Source organism: Symphalangus syndactylus, chromosome X (assembly GCF_028878055.3).
Source record: "Symphalangus syndactylus isolate Jambi chromosome X, NHGRI_mSymSyn1-v2.1_pri, whole genome shotgun sequence".
Classification (NCBI taxonomy): Eukaryota; Metazoa; Chordata; class Mammalia; order Primates; family Hylobatidae; genus Symphalangus; species Symphalangus syndactylus.
In genome coordinates, this window is record NC_072447.2 from 63,358,606 (window position 1) to 63,376,358 (window position 17,753).

General features: G+C 44.5%; 1 protein-coding gene across 1 annotated transcript; it reads left to right on the plus strand.

The window, feature by feature from the left end:
• Positions 1-2,995: 2,995 nt before the first annotated feature.
• On the plus strand, positions 2,996-6,623 carry USP27X (ubiquitin specific peptidase 27 X-linked). The gene is made up of 2 exons (XM_055267426.2): positions 2,996-3,004; positions 3,322-6,623. The coding sequence occupies exons 1-2, from the start codon at positions 2,996-2,998 to the stop codon at positions 5,656-5,658; spliced, it is 2,346 nt and encodes a 781-aa protein (XP_055123401.1). The 3' UTR covers positions 5,659-6,623.
• Positions 6,624-17,753: the final 11,130 nt, after the last annotated feature.

Below are 17,753 nucleotides of genomic sequence, written 5' to 3' on the forward strand. Positions count from 1 at the left end.
GATCAAATCCTTTTGCAACTCAGATGGTTTCCAATTCTTTGCTTCCAGTAGAATTGAAGAAAAAACCTATGAAGTTATCAGCTGATAAATCATGAGAAATAATTTTGAGGATAAATCATCATGTAATTTCCCCCCATATATCTCCAAATGAATTCATAGACTTGCATGCATTGCTAAAGCAAAATGTCCATTCCTATTCACTTATTCATATAAATGAGGTTTCTGTGTGCTAACATTTAACCAAACAAAAAATAGGAAGAGAATTGATGGTGAAGCCTATCTCATTCTAGCAAAAAGCAATGTTTATCCATGGATACATCCATTAATTTTTTTAAAAAAGCCCTATCTACAATGAACTTTGGTTTTATGTTTAATAATTACCTATCAAAATTTGTAATATATTCACAATGTTTTGATCCATTTTATTCTAATACTAATTGTCATGATAATTCAAGCAAGAGCAATTTTTTAAACAACACTTAGAGCCTTATAATCAGAGGAACATTTAAAGAGCATTTAAATTGAAAAATATATACATATTTTTGCTGCAGAGAAATACGATAGGATAATCAAAAACACTTCAAGTGCAAAAATAGACAATCATTGAGACAAAATTCTGTTGGAAAAACAGAATGGAATTAAGAGCTGAGAAAAGGGAAAATGTACAACTTCCAAGTATCAAAGAAGAGCTCAGTTATAAATCTTTAAAACAGATGATGGTGGCTCTCAAGTCACTAAGGTATTTAGGTTTCACCGGATTCATGTGAAATAGTGACATAACAGTTTTATTTTTGAATATTAACATTTGTCACAAATTACATTATTTGTAGCCAATTGACATTTATGATGCAAAATGTCAGACATCAACCCAAAAATGTGTGAAGGAGCACACGTTTTTCTTAATATTTTTAGAGAGCATTTTACATAAACCAATAGTTTTATATAAACATACAAAACATATATGAGGAATTGTCATTTACTCTTTTGCCACCTTGTGGTCAGAGTTGGATTTATCACCCAGGTGCATCTACTGCGAAGGAGAGCTGTCTCTCCTAAGGATAGCCCCAACTGCCTGCATTCTGTCAGATCTTTGTGAGGCAGAGATGGTAACATTTGCCAGGATCTGGGTCCAGATCCACATAAGGACAAAGCATCTAAAGATTTTGGTGACACCCTCCACACTTGATTCAAAACAAAAGCATCATGTAATCAGGAAATGAAGGTAAGGAAGTACAACAAAGTTCTGATTTTTCCCACGAGGACTACTTAAAAAAAATCAAATGTCAAACTGTTTCTGGTATTTTTTCTCTTTTGATGTTTTGTTTTTGGTGCCTCTTCTCTGCTAATGACATAGACTTTCCTTAGTGTGCCTTTTGGGGAAGCCATCCCTGATTTCAGTAGCCCTGGGGTAAGTTGGAGTGCTATGTCCATAGCTCTTAGTACATCTGGCCCTCGGTCCGTGCAGAATAAACATTTGTTGAGTGAATGGTGACAGAGCCCTCCATTTTCAGAACACGCTGGCCTGGGCAGAGTCCAGGTGGACCTATGGGCTTCTGCAGGAAGCTGATCACTAAGTCAACAAGTTACCATGGCTAATCTTCAATGGTAGACAGTCCCAGGTACATACAGATCTTTAGGTCTTTTTGTTGTCAGTCTGGAGGTGGGATGAGAGTATCCTCCACCCCCTCATCCATGACCTCGGTTGTTTTTAGCAGCAGCAGGATTCCTTCAGTGAGTGTGCTAGTTGCAGTTCCTCTGGTTGCAGGCCACAAAGGGCAGGCATTTATTGAAAGGATGCTGGGGTGCTTCAAGGAATCGAAGCAAGAGCTGACTCAGGAAGGGGGGGGCCCAGGGCGACCCTCAGTTGTATGGGAACCACGCATCCTCCTTTCAAGGGCTCCTGATTCCTGAGGACCAACTCCTGCTGCTAACCCTAGGAGGCCTCCCCGTCCCCTCTCTAGAGGAAGGGGCCAGGTGGAGAGCTGATGTCCCGTGCTGAGCAAGAAGAATGTTGCTAGGGTATGTATAGTCAGGCAGCACAGCCGCACAAGCCAGACAGCGTGCACTAGGCTACAGCCAGCCACCACCAGGACTCGGGGACTGGACTCTTCCTAGAACACTGTTTCTCCTCCGACTCCTGTCCTGATGCCTGCCCTGGGCTGCACTCTCTAGGACCAGCAGCTACAGCCCGACACCCTCGAGCCATGCCCCAGGTCTGAGCCACTTGCTCTGGGCACACTCCTCGTGGGCTTTGGGGTGCTGCTGCCCAGTGCCAGCAGCCTCTTGGCACAGGGGTTCCCAGAGCCCCCTCAGCCTCATGTCCGACCCCCTCTCCCTGCTGGCAGCTCCACAGGCTTCTTTCCACTTCCACCTGCTGCCCACCCCGGGATGCTGCCAGGGCTTAAGGGTCTTGGGACTGTGTCCTGTAGTTTAGGCCCCCTCTCAGCTGTACGGAAGTGCCAGCTGTAGGGATGGCCTTGTCGTGCCTCGTCCCTCCAGCTGGCCTTGGAGAGAAGAGGTGGATTGTGCCCTCGGGCTGCTCAGCGTCTGCTGGGCCAGGAGGCCGGCTGCCAAGCCATCAACCCACCCGTGGCCTTGGGAGCCCAGGAGGACGCGAGCAGCAGGCCCAGACCCTGCAAAGCGCTGATAAGATGGGCTAGGGACGCGCCTCTCCAGGCCCAGCGGCCTTGGTAGCCCGGCCCCTCCGGAGCTGCGGTCCAGGCCTCCCCAGAACTGCAGCTGGAGCTTCATCCCTTTCGGGAAGGGCAGGACCTGGCGTGGGAGGGGAGACTGGGACGGGGCTAGAGGCAGGCTCGGCCGCCGAAATGATGGCCTGTCACGGCTTCTGCCTGCGCTCCCCAGGACCCCCCTCAGAGGGGACATTTCACAGCCTCAGAAACATTTCTGGACTTGGCACCCGCTCGGCCCCCAGCCCCGCAGTGGCCGGGGGAAGCCTGCATAGACCAGGGGAAGGACGAGGAGAGGGGAGGAGACGATGAAGGGGGTCAGAGCAGCGATTGGAGCCGAGAGCTGGAAGCGCCTTAAAGAGACTGCGCGGTCCCCGCCCCCCTTCCCGCCAGCCTCAATGAATTAGAGCTGTGTTTCCCAAACTTGCCTGATCATAAGCAGCCTCTGGGGCCCTAGTTAGAGATACAGGTTCCGGAGTACCTCCCTTCGAGATTCTGATTCAGTAGGCCTGCGGGTGGAGCCGAGGAATCTGTAATTTTAACACGCTCCCCACGTGATTCTCGTGAACAAGCAAGTTTGGAAAATACTGAATTAAAGGAAACGGGGCCTGGCTGCAGAAGCAGCCTCCACTAGGGGGCTTCGGCGGGAGGATTCCCGGGGGCGTCGCCTGCTTCCGCCGCCGCCTCCTTCAGTGAAAGTCCCTTTTGGGTCCAGCTGCCACAGCCACCGCGCTCCCTCAGGCCGGGCGGGGGACACCCCAGGTCTGCGTGGCCCCCGCGCCGCCACGCCCAGTGGCCGCCCGAGCCCTGCGAGCAGGGGGAGGAGCCGCCGCCAGTGGAGGCGGAGGAGGTAGAGGAGGCGGAGACGGCGGAGACCGCGGAGAAGGCGGAGAGGAAGGTGGAGGCGGAGGCGAAGGTGGAGGGGAAGGCGGAGGCGGCGGGGAAGGTGGAGGCGGCGGGGAAGGTGGACTCCACCGAGAAGGTGGAGACGGCGGGGAAGGTGGACTCCGCCGGGAAGGTGGAGACGGCGGAGGGTCCGGGCCGCCGGGCTGAGCTCAAGCTGGAGCCCGAACCCGAGCCGGTCCGGGAGGCGGAGCAGGAGCCGAAGCAGGAGCTGGAGGATGAGAACCCAGCGCGGAGCGGCGGTGGCGGCAACAGCGACGAGGTTCCTCCCCCCACCCTTCCCTCCGATCCACCGCGGCCCCCCGATCCCTCTCCGCGTCGCAGTCGTGCGCCGCGCCGCCGACCCCGGCCCCGGCCCCAGACCCGGCTCCGTACCCCGCCGCAGCCTAGGCCCCGGCCCCCGCCCCGGCCCCGGCCCCGGCGCGGCCCTGGGGGCGGATGCCTGGATGTGGATTTTGCCGTGGGGCCACCAGGCTGTTCCCACGTGAACAGCTTTAAGGTGGGAGAGAACTGGAGGCAGGAACTGCGGGTTATCTACCAGTGCTTCGTGTGGTGTGGAACCCCAGAGACCAGGAAAAGCAAGGCAAAGTCGTGCATCTGCCATGTGTGTGGCACCCATCTGAACAGACTCCACTCTTGCCTTTCCTGTGTCTTCTTTGGCTGCTTCACGGAGAAACACATTCACGAGCACGCAGAGACGAAACAACACAACTTAGCCGTAGACCTGTATTACGGAGGTATATACTGCTTTATGTGTAAGGACTATGTATATGACAAAGACATTGAGCAAATTGCCAAAGAAGAGCAAGGAGAAGCTTTGAAATTACAAGCCTCCACCTCAACAGAGGTTTCTCACCAGCAGTGTTCAGTGCCAGGCCTTGGTGAGAAATTCCCAACCTGGGAAACAACCAAACCAGAATTAGAACTGCTGGGGCACAACCCAAGGAGAAGAAGAATCACCTCTAGCTTTACGATCGGTTTAAGAGGACTCATCAATCTTGGCAACACGTGCTTTATGAACTGCATTGTCCAGGCCCTCACCCACACGCCGATACTGAGAGATTTCTTTCTGTCTGACAGGCACCGATGTGAGATGCCGAGTCCCGAGTTGTGTCTGGTCTGTGAGATGTCGTCGCTGTTTCGGGAGTTGTATTCTGGAAACCCGTCTCCTCATGTGCCCTATAAATTACTGCACCTGGTGTGGATACATGCCCGCCATTTAGCAGGGTACAGGCAACAGGATGCCCACGAGTTCCTCATTGCAGCGTTAGATGTCCTGCACAGGCACTGCAAAGGTGATGATGTCGGGAAGGCGGCCAACAATCCCAACCACTGTAACTGCATCATAGACCAAATCTTCACAGGTGGCCTGCAGTCTGACGTCACCTGTCAAGCCTGCCATGGCGTCTCCACCACGATAGACCCATGCTGGGACATTAGTTTGGACTTGCCTGGCTCTTGCACCTCCTTCTGGCCCATGAGCCCAGGGAGGGAGAGCAGTGTGAACGGGGAAAGCCACATACCAGGAATTACCACCCTCACGGACTGCTTGCGGAGGTTTACGAGGCCAGAGCACTTAGGAAGCAGTGCCAAAATCAAATGTGGTAGTTGCCAAAGCTACCAGGAATCTACCAAACAGCTCACAATGAATAAATTACCTGTCGTTGCCTGTTTTCATTTCAAACGGTTTGAACATTCAGCCAAACAGAGGCGCAAGATCACTACATACATTTCCTTTCCTCTGGAGCTGGATATGACACCGTTTATGGCCTCAAGTAAAGAGAGCAGAATGAATGGACAATTGCAGCTGCCAACCAATAGTGGAAACAACGAAAATAAGTATTCCTTGTTTGCTGTGGTTAATCACCAAGGAACCTTGGAGAGTGGCCACTATACCAGCTTCATCCGGCACCACAAGGACCAGTGGTTCAAGTGTGATGATGCCGTCATCACTAAGGCCAGTATTAAGGACGTACTGGACAGTGAAGGGTATTTACTGTTCTATCACAAACAGGTGCTGGAACATGAGTCAGAAAAAGTGAAAGAAATGAACACACAAGCCTACTGAAGTGACACACAGACCTACCTGCAATGGAAGATGACGACACCAATACTATGACTGGCATCGAGATCTAAAGGACCTACTTGACCATGGCCCATGGGCCTGACAGAGTAAGAATTGAACAGTACCCAGTGTCCAAAAGGTCCCGATTGGAAGAGAAATAGAAGGGGAGGGAGAAGAGGCTCTAGTCTAAGCAGCTGATGAAAGGGAAATTAAATGGTAGACACACTCTGGGTGAGGAAGGCAGGAGCAGGAAAATGCTGACACTGGTACATATCCTATATTCCTCCAAAAGATTGTGTGGGAAAGTGTGGGGGGGAGGGGGGTGGTGGGGGGTGTGCCCTTGTAACCCTAAAACATCTTTCTCCATGGGTGTTTCAGCTTCAATTGACCAATCACATAACAGTTATATGTTTGGGGGGAAAAAGAAAAGTTTCTAAAAAATGTGGCCCATTACATATATGGGTATGAAAGCAGAAAAGTGGAGGAGGCAGGGATATCATTGACAAACACCTTTGCCAGTTTCTTTGTATTCGTGATTTTTTGTGCTATTAAATGCAGTATTAAAACAAGAAAAGCCCACCTGGGCTAGTGAAAGGAGAGGAAATAAGGGGGCTTGTATAAGGGGAGCAGTTGCTCCAAAAGTAGAGAAGACAAGAAATGCTGTAAGATAAGCAACCAACGCAGACAGGCCTCAGCTAAGAGTATAGTGTGTGTGTGTTTAAAAAAAAAAAAAAGCTGTATGATATACTTGAGCAAATCAATGAACTTGCGATTGTTTTATCATCTGTAAAATGCAGATAATTCCTACCTTAAAGGGTTATTGTTGAAGATTAAATGATATAAAAATGTGTCAAAGTATAAAGTAAAAAGGCTTGGAACTTTGTAGGGATTCAGTAAACGTTTGTTGGATCCAAACCTGAAACTTCTTTGGACCAGGCCCAGAATGCATCAGAGGTGGGGGTCAGTCCCGCCTGAGACCCCTGGACAGAAGGGACACACATCATGTCACATACAGTCACACACACATTCTCCACAACTCCCTCCCCAATGCTGTCTATTTAGAGTACCAAGGCAATGAACTCCACTTTTGTCCCTTGTGTGCAGGGCATCACAGTGGGTACCACCTGGGATTGGGGGTGGAAAGGACCACAGCTGTCCCATAAGGCCATTATTCTGTCCTTTTGGAGGACGGTCATGTTGCTTTCATGATTCAGATCCCAGTGATGGGACTCTCATGGCCAGTAGGCTGCCAGGCTTGCACACGAGAGAATTTGGTGGTCTTCGTCTTCTAAAAACATTATGGGTTCAGTTGCTATGTTTACTCACAGGCACAGATCAGTAGAAAGAATGTTTTCCAAAGTTCACTGGCCCATCAGCCCAGGGATATTGATAGAGTGGCTTGTTGGCCCCTTCCCTGATACTGACAGAGGGCAGAGCAGCCTGCAGAGAGCTAAGCCGAAACAGATGGGATGAACCCAGGATGGCGTAAGCACTATGAGTCCTTCTCTCATCAGCGTCAGGTACAAAAGTAATTATTACCTAGATAATCCTGGAGGGAAATTGAACGCGTATCAGATCCATGGGGCTTGGAAAGGCTGGGCTCCCCATTGCTTCCCAAGTCTACTTCATGCTCAACTCATTTGGAAATATATGTTTATTTACGTGGCTGTGGGCGCATCACAACTAGCTCATGGGCTTTTTTAGGACAGGAGTTGTGTCTCCTCTTGTACCTTGGGATGCATTCTCATTCCCTTAGCTCCTGTCACATGGTAAGTAGGTATTCAAAACATTTACTGAATGAATGAATGGATGGATGAGTTAATGAACCAATACACCTTCCTTTCATAACCAAGATTTCATTAACACCTAGGGCTCATGATTTTCAGGAGAAAATGTAAAAAGTTGTTATTTTTGATGTCTTGTAGGATGGGGGAGATCAAGAGATGGGTGGCTTTGGATGGCACTTGGCAACTTCATGCAGGGTGTCTGACTACCTTTTGGGATGGGTCTGGTATCCCTACCTGGAAGAACACAGCCATGTCCTCATTCTTCATCTCTGCCAGGGGAAGAGTCCAGGCAGGCCTGTGCCACCAGATCCTGACTGCTTGCACAGAAACTGACCTGTAAAAATTTTAAACATTTTTATTTGGAAATCATTTCAAACTTACAGAAAAGTTATAAAAAATAGTATAAAGAGCATCTGCTCTTTACCAGATTTACCCGTTGGGAAATTTTATCTCATTTGTATTATCATTTGCACATGTGCACTCTTTTATAAATGGGGGTGTGTATTTTTGAACGATATGAAGATAAATTAATTACATATATCATGGCCCTTCATGCCTAAATACGTCAGTGTGCATTTCCTAAGAATAGGCATATTCCCCACATCACTACAGTAGAGCTTCAGAAAATTTAACATTGATACAATACGTTAATCTACCATTTGTATTCCAATTTTGTCTGTTGACCCAGTAATGTCCTTTATAGCATTTTCCCACTCGATTGCAGGATCTAGTCTAGGGTGAAGTTTTGCATTTAGTTGTCATCTCTCTTTAGCCTCCTTTAATCTGGAACATTTCCACAACCTTTCTTCATCTTGTATGGCATTCACATTTTTAATAGCACATTCCTCATTTTGGGTTTGTCTGATAGAGAAAACCCTTTTAAATACCCTGCACGCAACAATAGTTCTAAGAGGAACTCACTGAGAGCTATGAATGGCACGAGATTGCTGAACCTGACCTCCCTGTCTCGGCTGGTGGAAGGCACAGACCGCCAGGGGGAGCAGCTGTGCCGGGCACTTCCTAATTGAACCTCACGCCTCCTATATCTGGAAAACACCATTGTCCCTTAGCAACAGGGCAGCCATTCAAGGCCAGTCCTATGCCCCTACCAGTCACTAACCCCCAAATTGAGCAATGGAATGTAACAGCAGCCAGAGCCTGCCTTCAGATCATACCATCGTGGAACCCAAGGCATCATGTATTCAGCAGGTATGTGTTAACCTTGAGCTCAAACTGAGATCCAGGCATGTTTGAGAATGTCTGGCACATGGTCAGGCACCTCCACGATTAGGGCCTTTAGGGGTATCAGGAAGTAGCACCCTTGGCACCTTCACCAACATTCCCACGGTGAGCACAAATACAGCAGTGGCAGGGGTGGGGAGGGAAGGGGTAACTAGTTCTTAAACAGCTTCATGGTCAGAGTACACAAAGATAGGGGCCCAGAATAAGTAAGAAAGAACATGGGAGATGGTGAAAACGGATTGGTTTGTAACCTACTGGGGACTTGCAGACACAATTGGGTTATTTTTCATGTGGGCTGGAGTTCCTAGATGAGCAGATGGGGCAAGAACCGGTGAAATTTAAGCTAATTCTTTTTTTTTTTTTTTTGAGACAGAGTCTTGCTCTGTCGCCCAGGCTGGAGTACAGTGCAATGGCGTGATCTCGGCTCACTGCAACTTCCACCTCCTGGGTTCAAGCAATTCTCCTGCCTCAGCCTACCAAGTAGCTGGGATTACAGGCACCCACCGCCATGCCCAGCTAATTTTTTGTATTTTTAGTAGAGACAGAGTTTTGCCATGTTGGCCAGGCTGGTCTCGAACTCCTGACTTCAGGTGATCCACCCTCCTTGGCCTCCCAAAGTGCTGGGATTACAGGTGTGAGCCACTGCGCCGAGCTAAGCTAATTCTTTAGCAGAGACTTCATTTACATCCACATACTGTTAGGACTGGGAGACTTGGTTCGTATGTAGATTTGTGATCTGGACTCAGAAGGGCACAGGTGAAATATGGGTGCTCACAACTGGGGGCATTAACCACCCATAGAGTTCAGAACCATGTACCAAACAATGAGATACTGCCCTGTCACCCATTACACATTCCTTCCCACAATTTCGTGGCATAATTTGATTAGAAATCCAGGGCCCTGCCATTTACCATTTCTTGGAGTAGCCAGATGCTAAAACTGACTCTGGCCTACAGGTCACATTGGTAACGGTCTCACTTATTCACTGTCTACAGGGAATTCTGACCAGGGACGCCATCAACCAAAAGGCCTTTTTCCAATCAAGAAACAGAGTGGCCCCCATGCAACTCTTAATTTCAAAATGCAGTAGACCTGATGCCAGAAACCTGTGTTTCTTCCAAATGTATGTTTCGCACCCAGAAACGAAGGCCCAGATCCTCTGAAAGTATGTAGCCTGGCACTCACCACAGTGTGTCATTACACACTTGGTCTGCAGGTGACCCAGTGCCATTTTTAAACTCTTATATTGAAGTATATCAAATATACAGGAAAAGTGCACATATCATATATAACTTGATGAATTTCTACAAGGTAAACATATTCCTGTAAACAGCATCCAGATCAAGAAACAAAACATTTCCCAGAACTCAAAGACACCTATCCTAACTTCTTTCACTGTAGATTAGTGTTGTCTGTCTTTAGACCTTCTCTAAATGCAATTGTTCAGCATGTACTCTTTTATGTCTGGCTTCTTTTGTTCGATAGTCATTTTATGAACTTCAGACCTCGAGTCTTTAAACAATTTATTTATTTAAATTTTTTTTAAAAGTAATACCCTCTCGGAGAGGAGAGAGTGGGCTGGCCTCTGTGAAATGAGATCAGTCTTTTTGTCAAGAAAAATTAGGAGGAACTTCATTATTTCTGTCTAATGAACTAAACGTAGGAATCCCTACTCGTCCCTGTGATTTGTTTATTTATTTATTTATTTATTTTCTTTTGAGATGGGGTCTCACTCTGTCACCGAGGCTGGAGTGCAATGGTGCGATCATGGCTCACTGCAGTGTCGACCTCCTAGGCTCAAACAATCCTCCCACCTCAGCCTCCTGATGTTGAATCAATTCAGAGGGACTCAGGCCATTGCAAAGTTGTGTCTTTGCCTTGAGAATGTCTATAATCTCACTCAGGTACAAGAAAGTGTCTCAAGAGTGTCTGTAATATCACTCAGGTAAAAGAAAATGGTGGATGGAAAATAACCTTCCAAAGAAGCTTGGGTTAATTTAAGCACCCAAGAAATGTTAATCTTCGGCAACACTTCAGCCTTGTTCCAGTAGCTCCTGAATACAATATTCTGGTAATTTCTCAAACTTTAATATGCATCAGAGGTCCTCATGTACCAAGAGGGCTCATTAACACACAGATTGCTGGGTCCCACCCCCAGAGTTTCTGATTCAGTAGATCTGGGATGGGGGCTTGAGAATTTGCATTTCTAACACATCCCCAGGTGATTCCCATACTCCTGGTTCTGGGACCACAGTTTGAGAACCACTGACCTATTTGTTATCTCACCTTCCTGGAGTCCAAGGAGTCTATGAAGATGGCCCAGGGAGCACCTTGGAGAGCACTGCAGGGAGCAAGGAAAGTAAGTCGGTGAGATCAGAACTCTCAACCCCACTTCAACCAGAGAAGCTCTCCTCTTATTTGTTTGGTATTTGGGGGTTCCAGGTAGTACTTGCAGAAAGGGTTCTGCTACTAAAATATTTTAAAGTTGAAACTCACTGTGGTAAGAAATTTTAGACCCCAGGGGAATGATATACTTAAACGACATGGTGGTGTGTCTGGAAAGTAATCCAGCCTGCTACAGAGGCCTGGCCTCATGTGCACTCACAATCTAGATGGTCCTGAGGGGAGACTTAATTTCTTCAGAACTTAAAGAAGTGGATATTTATGAGGATGGAAATTATAAGGAAGAATGCTTAATTATAAAAAGGTGCCAAATTGTGTGTATAAAACATGGTTTCTTCTGGCAACACAGCACACTAAGATGATATGGCCAGTGCCTCGTTCCCACTACAAACAGATTAACACTAGATCAACTAGAACAAAACTTTACATTTCTAGCTGAACTTTAAAAAATAAAAAGCAAAATCTCTAGGGAAACAAAAGGAAAAACAAAAGGCAGTGTAGTAATTGTAAACAGACACTGCAGTGTCCTGTGTGGTATTGGTTCCAGATGATCAGGCCCTGAGGGCTAGGGACTTGCAGCTGGGAGTCCAATATCCATCCAGGTACTGACAACACAGCTTCAGGTCCACCACAGGCAGAGGAGCTATAGCTGAAACCTCTGGGTAAAGCATTTAGTAGTTTCTCTTGTCCATTAAAAGGGCATTGGAGAATAAACAATGAAAGGACTTATGTTGTCTCTGGAACCACAAGCAGAAATAAAAATCCCAGGCCTATGTTCTATGTGGATGTGGGGTCAAAATTTACTGTGTGGTATGGGAACCACATGCTGAAAAATTAAAAGTTGGGACAGAACCATTGAAACCTATAGAATCTCAGCAAAAGCAAATGCAATACATTTTTATGATCCAGGGTAATGGAACCCCACAGATAAAGAAAAGATCTGCTGAAGATGGGCTCAGAAATAAGCAACAATAAAAATTAAGTCCTTGCATATAAATGATACGCCATGAAGGAGATTCACCAGTTGCCATAAGGAGAATTAGTACCCCCAAGAAATACTGCTGAGAAGAACTGCTACTCTTTTTTTGAGAGTGAAATGAGGAAATTTTCAGGGAAAAAAACCAAAACTAAACTAAGAAAGTTTAGCAATAATAGCTTCTCACAAGAATAACTACCACAAGAGATACTTCAGGAAGGAGGAACTTGAAAGTAGAGAGAAGGGGTGAATAGGAGGCAAGGAACAGGGAACAAAAATTGTAAATGTGGGGAAATCTAAATAAGCATTAATTATATGAGGCAATAAAAATGCTAAAGAATATGGGAGTATAAAAACAAGCTGGCACTAAAAACACAGAAGTACACAAAAACATGTAGGACACACCCCATAAATATGTGCAACTATTATGTATTCATAAAAAGAAAAATAAATAAATAAACATGTAAGACAGCAGGGCACTATTCATATTTAAAGCATTCTAAGGTGGTTGTATTGTTTGGAAAGACAGTAGGGATATTGCCTGAATTTAGACCTTGTTAAGTCAAGTATGAATGTTTAACCATTTAAGACTATGGACTTCTAGGTTCTGGCAATGGCAGAATTAGTTATTTGATTTGACTTTATTATTGAATTAATGAAGAAATGCTGAATAAAATATTTCAAAACTACTTTAAAAGCACTGAAGAGCTGAGAGGACAAAGGAAAACGTCCAGGCCAACTTTTGGATGACAGCTGTAACCAAACAGGTAAACAGAATATAGAGGCATCAAAGCCAATTTGCTTTAAGGGCATTTGCCTACACTGCCCACCTGAGCTTTGATTCAATGGCCACACAGCGTTGGGGGAAAGAAGGCAAGGCTCGGGATCAACCCAAGGTAGGAGTTTAACAGGGGACCCTCTCCACATTAACCTGAGACCCCAAGGGACTATCTCTGCAGGCTGAGGGCCATCCAGAACTAAGCCTATTATAGATTTAGTTATAATAGGAGCTTCTGTTCCCGATAATCCCTGAGAACTATACAGAAGGCTGCCTTGGTGCTAAGTAGAGCTCTCTTGCTAAAAAAGAAAGGGTTAAAACGAAGGCTACAAAATCTATTCCTGAGAAGATGAGGCCACACTCCAGCCCTCAGACAAATTGACTCCCCTATTATGCATGGCCTGGGTCAGCTACAGAACTTCAAACCATGAACTTAGTTGTGGGTGGCTGCCAGACAGGTGGCACTCCAAGGTGCTCAGTAGAAACAAATACAAAATCTCTGGAGGAGAATAAATCCATCTCAGGCCTCAGGGAACCCCCACAAATAAATTGTCATGGGCAATGATCAGAAAGCAGGCTAAAATAGTTGCATAATGAAACAAGGTAACTTGACTTAGAACCAGCAGGGAAAGGAAACGACAGAAACAAACTTGCACAGGCTTCATATCATAGAGTTCTTAGACACATTTTAAAATGACCATGTGTTGTATCCTTAAAGAAACCGATTATTAATCTGAAAATATCTGCAGAGAAGAGGAAACCATAAAAAGTGACATGGCATATTGTGGGGAAAAGAGGGGCAAAAGCTTCTAAAAGTGAAGACATGAAAATATGGGATAGAGAGGAGAGATGTGGAGGATGTAATGAGGAAATCTAGCATACATTGATTACAATATGAGAGGAAGATAATATGACTATGAAATACTGTTACTATTCATAGACTTAATATTCAATAATTCAAAAGTTGACAATGTTAATATTAAATAATAATAATGGTTGAGAATTTTAATAGACCTAATGAAAGAAATCAATCCACACATTTAAGAAGCCCAACAAATCCCAAGTAGGATAAATAAAAAGAAATCTACACCCAGATACTGCAGAAAAACAAAGAGAAAGAGAAAATGGAGTCAGGGGAAATATGACAGCTCATTTCACGGGAATAGCAAACTGACAGCTGACTTCTCAACAATCAGAAAATAATGAAATGATCTTCAATTTGATTATTGTTAACTTAGCATTCTATACTCAGCAAAAATATTTATAAAGGATGAGAGTAAAATAGAGACATTTTCAGGCAAACATTAAGATAATTCTTCATCAGCAGGTCTTCACTAAGGGAAATTCAGTAAAAAGCAGAAGGAAAATTATCCCAAGTAGAAGGTCTGTGATGGGTGAAAGAATGAAAAGTAAAGATGATGGTAAACATGTGGACAAATGCAAATACACACCGAAGTATAAAACAATCACAATCATTGCTGGTGGGATTTGAAAAAGCAATGGAGACTTGAAATACAAGACAACATTAGCATACGAATTTTAAGTTATTGAATTATCTAAAAGAAGGGTAAAGGAATTTTTTTTCAAATTTTAGACTTTTGTAAGTAAATTATGCATATTGTTATTTCTGAAGTAGCCATTAAAAAATAGAAACAGAGGGCACAATGTCCTAACTTACACACTAGTAGAAGGGGGCAACGGAATGATAAAAAGAGATATATAACTTCCAAGCCACCAAAGGATAAAATCGGGGGAAACTCCATCAATCAAGTTGAAGGCAGGAAAGAAGAGGAAAAATAAAGAAGTATTGAAAAATTAGGGTAACTCAAGGGTTGAAGAAAAGTCATAATGTAAATTAGAAAATACTTAGAACTGAATGATAGTAATATAGATATAAAGGTTGTGAGATAGAACTAAAGCAGAACTTAAAGGGAGCAGTATGGCCTTGAATTTTTTTTTTTATTAAAAAGCAAGTTAAAATTTAATGATTTAAACATCTAATTAAAGAAGTTAGAAAACCAACAACAAATTAAGCCTAATGAAAGTAGGTATAATCTATATAAGATCATAAATTGATAAAATAGAAAACAGAAGGTGAGGCCCAGCACTTTGGGAGGCTGACACCTCACTCGAGGTCAGGAGTTTGAGACCAGCCTGGCCAACATGGCAAAACCCCATCTCTACTAAAAATACACATACACACACAAATTAGCCAGGTATGGTGGTGGGCACCTGAAATCCCAGCTCGGGAGGCTGAGGCAGGAGAATTGTTTGAAACTGGGAGGTGGAGGTAGCAGTGAGCCGAGATCGCACCATTGCACTCCAGCCTGGACAACAGAGGGAGACTCTGTATAATAATAAAAAAGAAAGAAAGGAAAGAAAGAAGAAAGAAAGGAAGGAAGGAAGGAAGGAAGAGAGAGAGAGAGAGAATATCAATACAACTAAAACTTGGTTTTTTGAAAACAAAATTCTGTGAGAACCGAACAAGAAAATTTTTTTAAAAGGCTCAAGTGAATAATATTAAGAATGAATAGAGGGGACCAGGCGCAGTGCCTCATGCCTGTAATCCCAGCACTGTGGGAGGCCGAGGTGGGCAGATCACTTGATGTCAGGTGTTCAAGTCCAGCCTGGCCAACATGTTGAAACCCCATCTCTACTAAAAATACAAAATTAGCTGGGCGTGGTGGTGTGCACCTGTAATCCCAGCTACTCAGGAGGCGGAGGTGGGAGAATTGCTTGAACCCGGATGGTGGAGGCTGCAGTGAGCTGACATCATGCCACTGCACTCCAGCCTGGACGACAGAGTGAGACTCCATCTCAAAAAAAAAAAAAAAATATATATATATATATATATATATTGCAAAACTTATTTAAGAAAAATTAGAAAGACTGAAAGATGTATATTTTTAAAAATTGAATCAATAGCTAAAAATCTACTCTCCCCTAGAAATTTTTAAAAAAGGTTTCTAAGGTGAGATCTACCCAAAGCTACCTGATACAAACTGTTCTAGGAAATGTAAAACGAAGAAACACTTCCACATCATTTTATGCAATTAGTATATAATCTTTACATGAAAACTGGTAAGAATAGTACAAGACAAGAATATTTTCAACCAGTCTCACAAACCTGGATACAAAAACCCTAAAAATACTTGCAAACTGAATTACCAATGTATATGAAAAAGCTATATCATGACCAAATTATATTTATCTCAGGGATACAAGGATGGCTTAATGTTAGAAAGTTTATTAAAACTTTTGGTTAAAGATGGAGGGCTGAATCCCACATTAGCTTTTCCTCTCTCTCAATACCTCACTAATTTGCTAGTAAAGGGACTTTAAAATGGAACAAATCCACAGAGACAGGAAGAATGAGTTTGTATACAGCAACAATAAAATTAGGGTGTCTAGAACCAGCTCTGGTTTCAGCTCCAACGTGTAAAAAACTTGGAAATCATCATGCCTGTCCTTACAGTAAGAAGGTAGTGTAAACTAAAAATAGATTGTTTTTCCTAGACCCATCAGAGAATTGAAGTCACAGAGCAAATTACTACCCTGAAATCTAGAGAGACAGGGAGATCCAAAGAGATTCAGCACCTGAGATGTGCTTACCTAGAATAAGAGCTGGTGACAGCCATAAGTGGTAGGACCACTTAACTTGACTAGTGATTTTGACAAGTTGCTGGAAACTGAGTGAGGACTAGCATGAGACTGAGAAATACCTGAAGGCCACACTCACAGGAGAAGTTCCACACTTTTGAGGCCTTTCCCTCCAATAACTTCACCAAGTTCTCATGATAAGGATCTGAGAAAAATCCCCCTGAGGATCTGGCTGATGTAGGGGGAAGTGTAGCTATTGTGTAACCCGTAGATACTTCTCCATAACAAAAGTCTATCCTTGGGTTCCGGGATCCTTCATCATAAGGTAGTACTGAAACTTTATCCCACCTGGAGAAGGGATTTCCACACCGCTCCAGGCTTTCCGTATCACCTAAAGGGAAAAAAAACAGTAAATAGGGAACAGGCTTAAGGCAAATAGATTGGAAATGCTGCAATCAGGAAGGGGAGTAGGGAGAGGAGTTAGGCTCCTGAAGGAAGGATAGAAACATTTGTGTAGGTTACAACCCCCGAGACCCAGGCACACTCAAAAACTGATAATTAATCAGAAGATTATAGACCGATTCCCTTCCCCCACACCCTACCCAATCTCTCATATCCTGGCACTAAGATATTAGGATTGTGGCACCATCTTGGTGGAAGACTGGGATAGGTCTGAAATACTATTACTGGTGAAATGAATTATTTCACACAGTTCGTGGACAGAGTATTTGATACAAAAAACTTTTTTTTGAGACAGGGTCTCACTTTATTACCCAGGCTGAAGTGCAGTGGTGCCATCACAGCTCACTGCAGCTTTGAATTCCTGGGTTTAAGCAATCCTCCTGCCTCAGCCTCCCAAGTAGCTAGAGCTACAGGCGTGCGCCACCATGCTTGGCTGATTTTTGTACTTTTTGTAGAGATGGGGTTTTGGCATTTTGCCCAGGCTAGTCTCAAACTCCTGGGCTCAAGCGATCTGCCCACCTTGGCCTCCCAAAGCGTTGGGATTATAGGCACGAGCCACTGCGCCCAGCCTTGATATAAGAAACTTACGTTGAGGATGTGGACCACTTTATAGTATTTTTCAACAGGTAGCCAGCCCATCAAATTATGAGTGGGAATTGGAAAAGAACCAGTTCAAGACCTACGCATAGAAACTGGGAGAAAATGAAGAAAAGAGAAAGGAACATAAGCAAAGAGCAAATGAGAAAGTTTACCCAAGGAAACCCTGGAAGTATTATAAATATCAGGATGGTGTATAGATATCATACTATCATAATGAGTCAGAGGCCATAATGAAGAAATATAAGAGCTC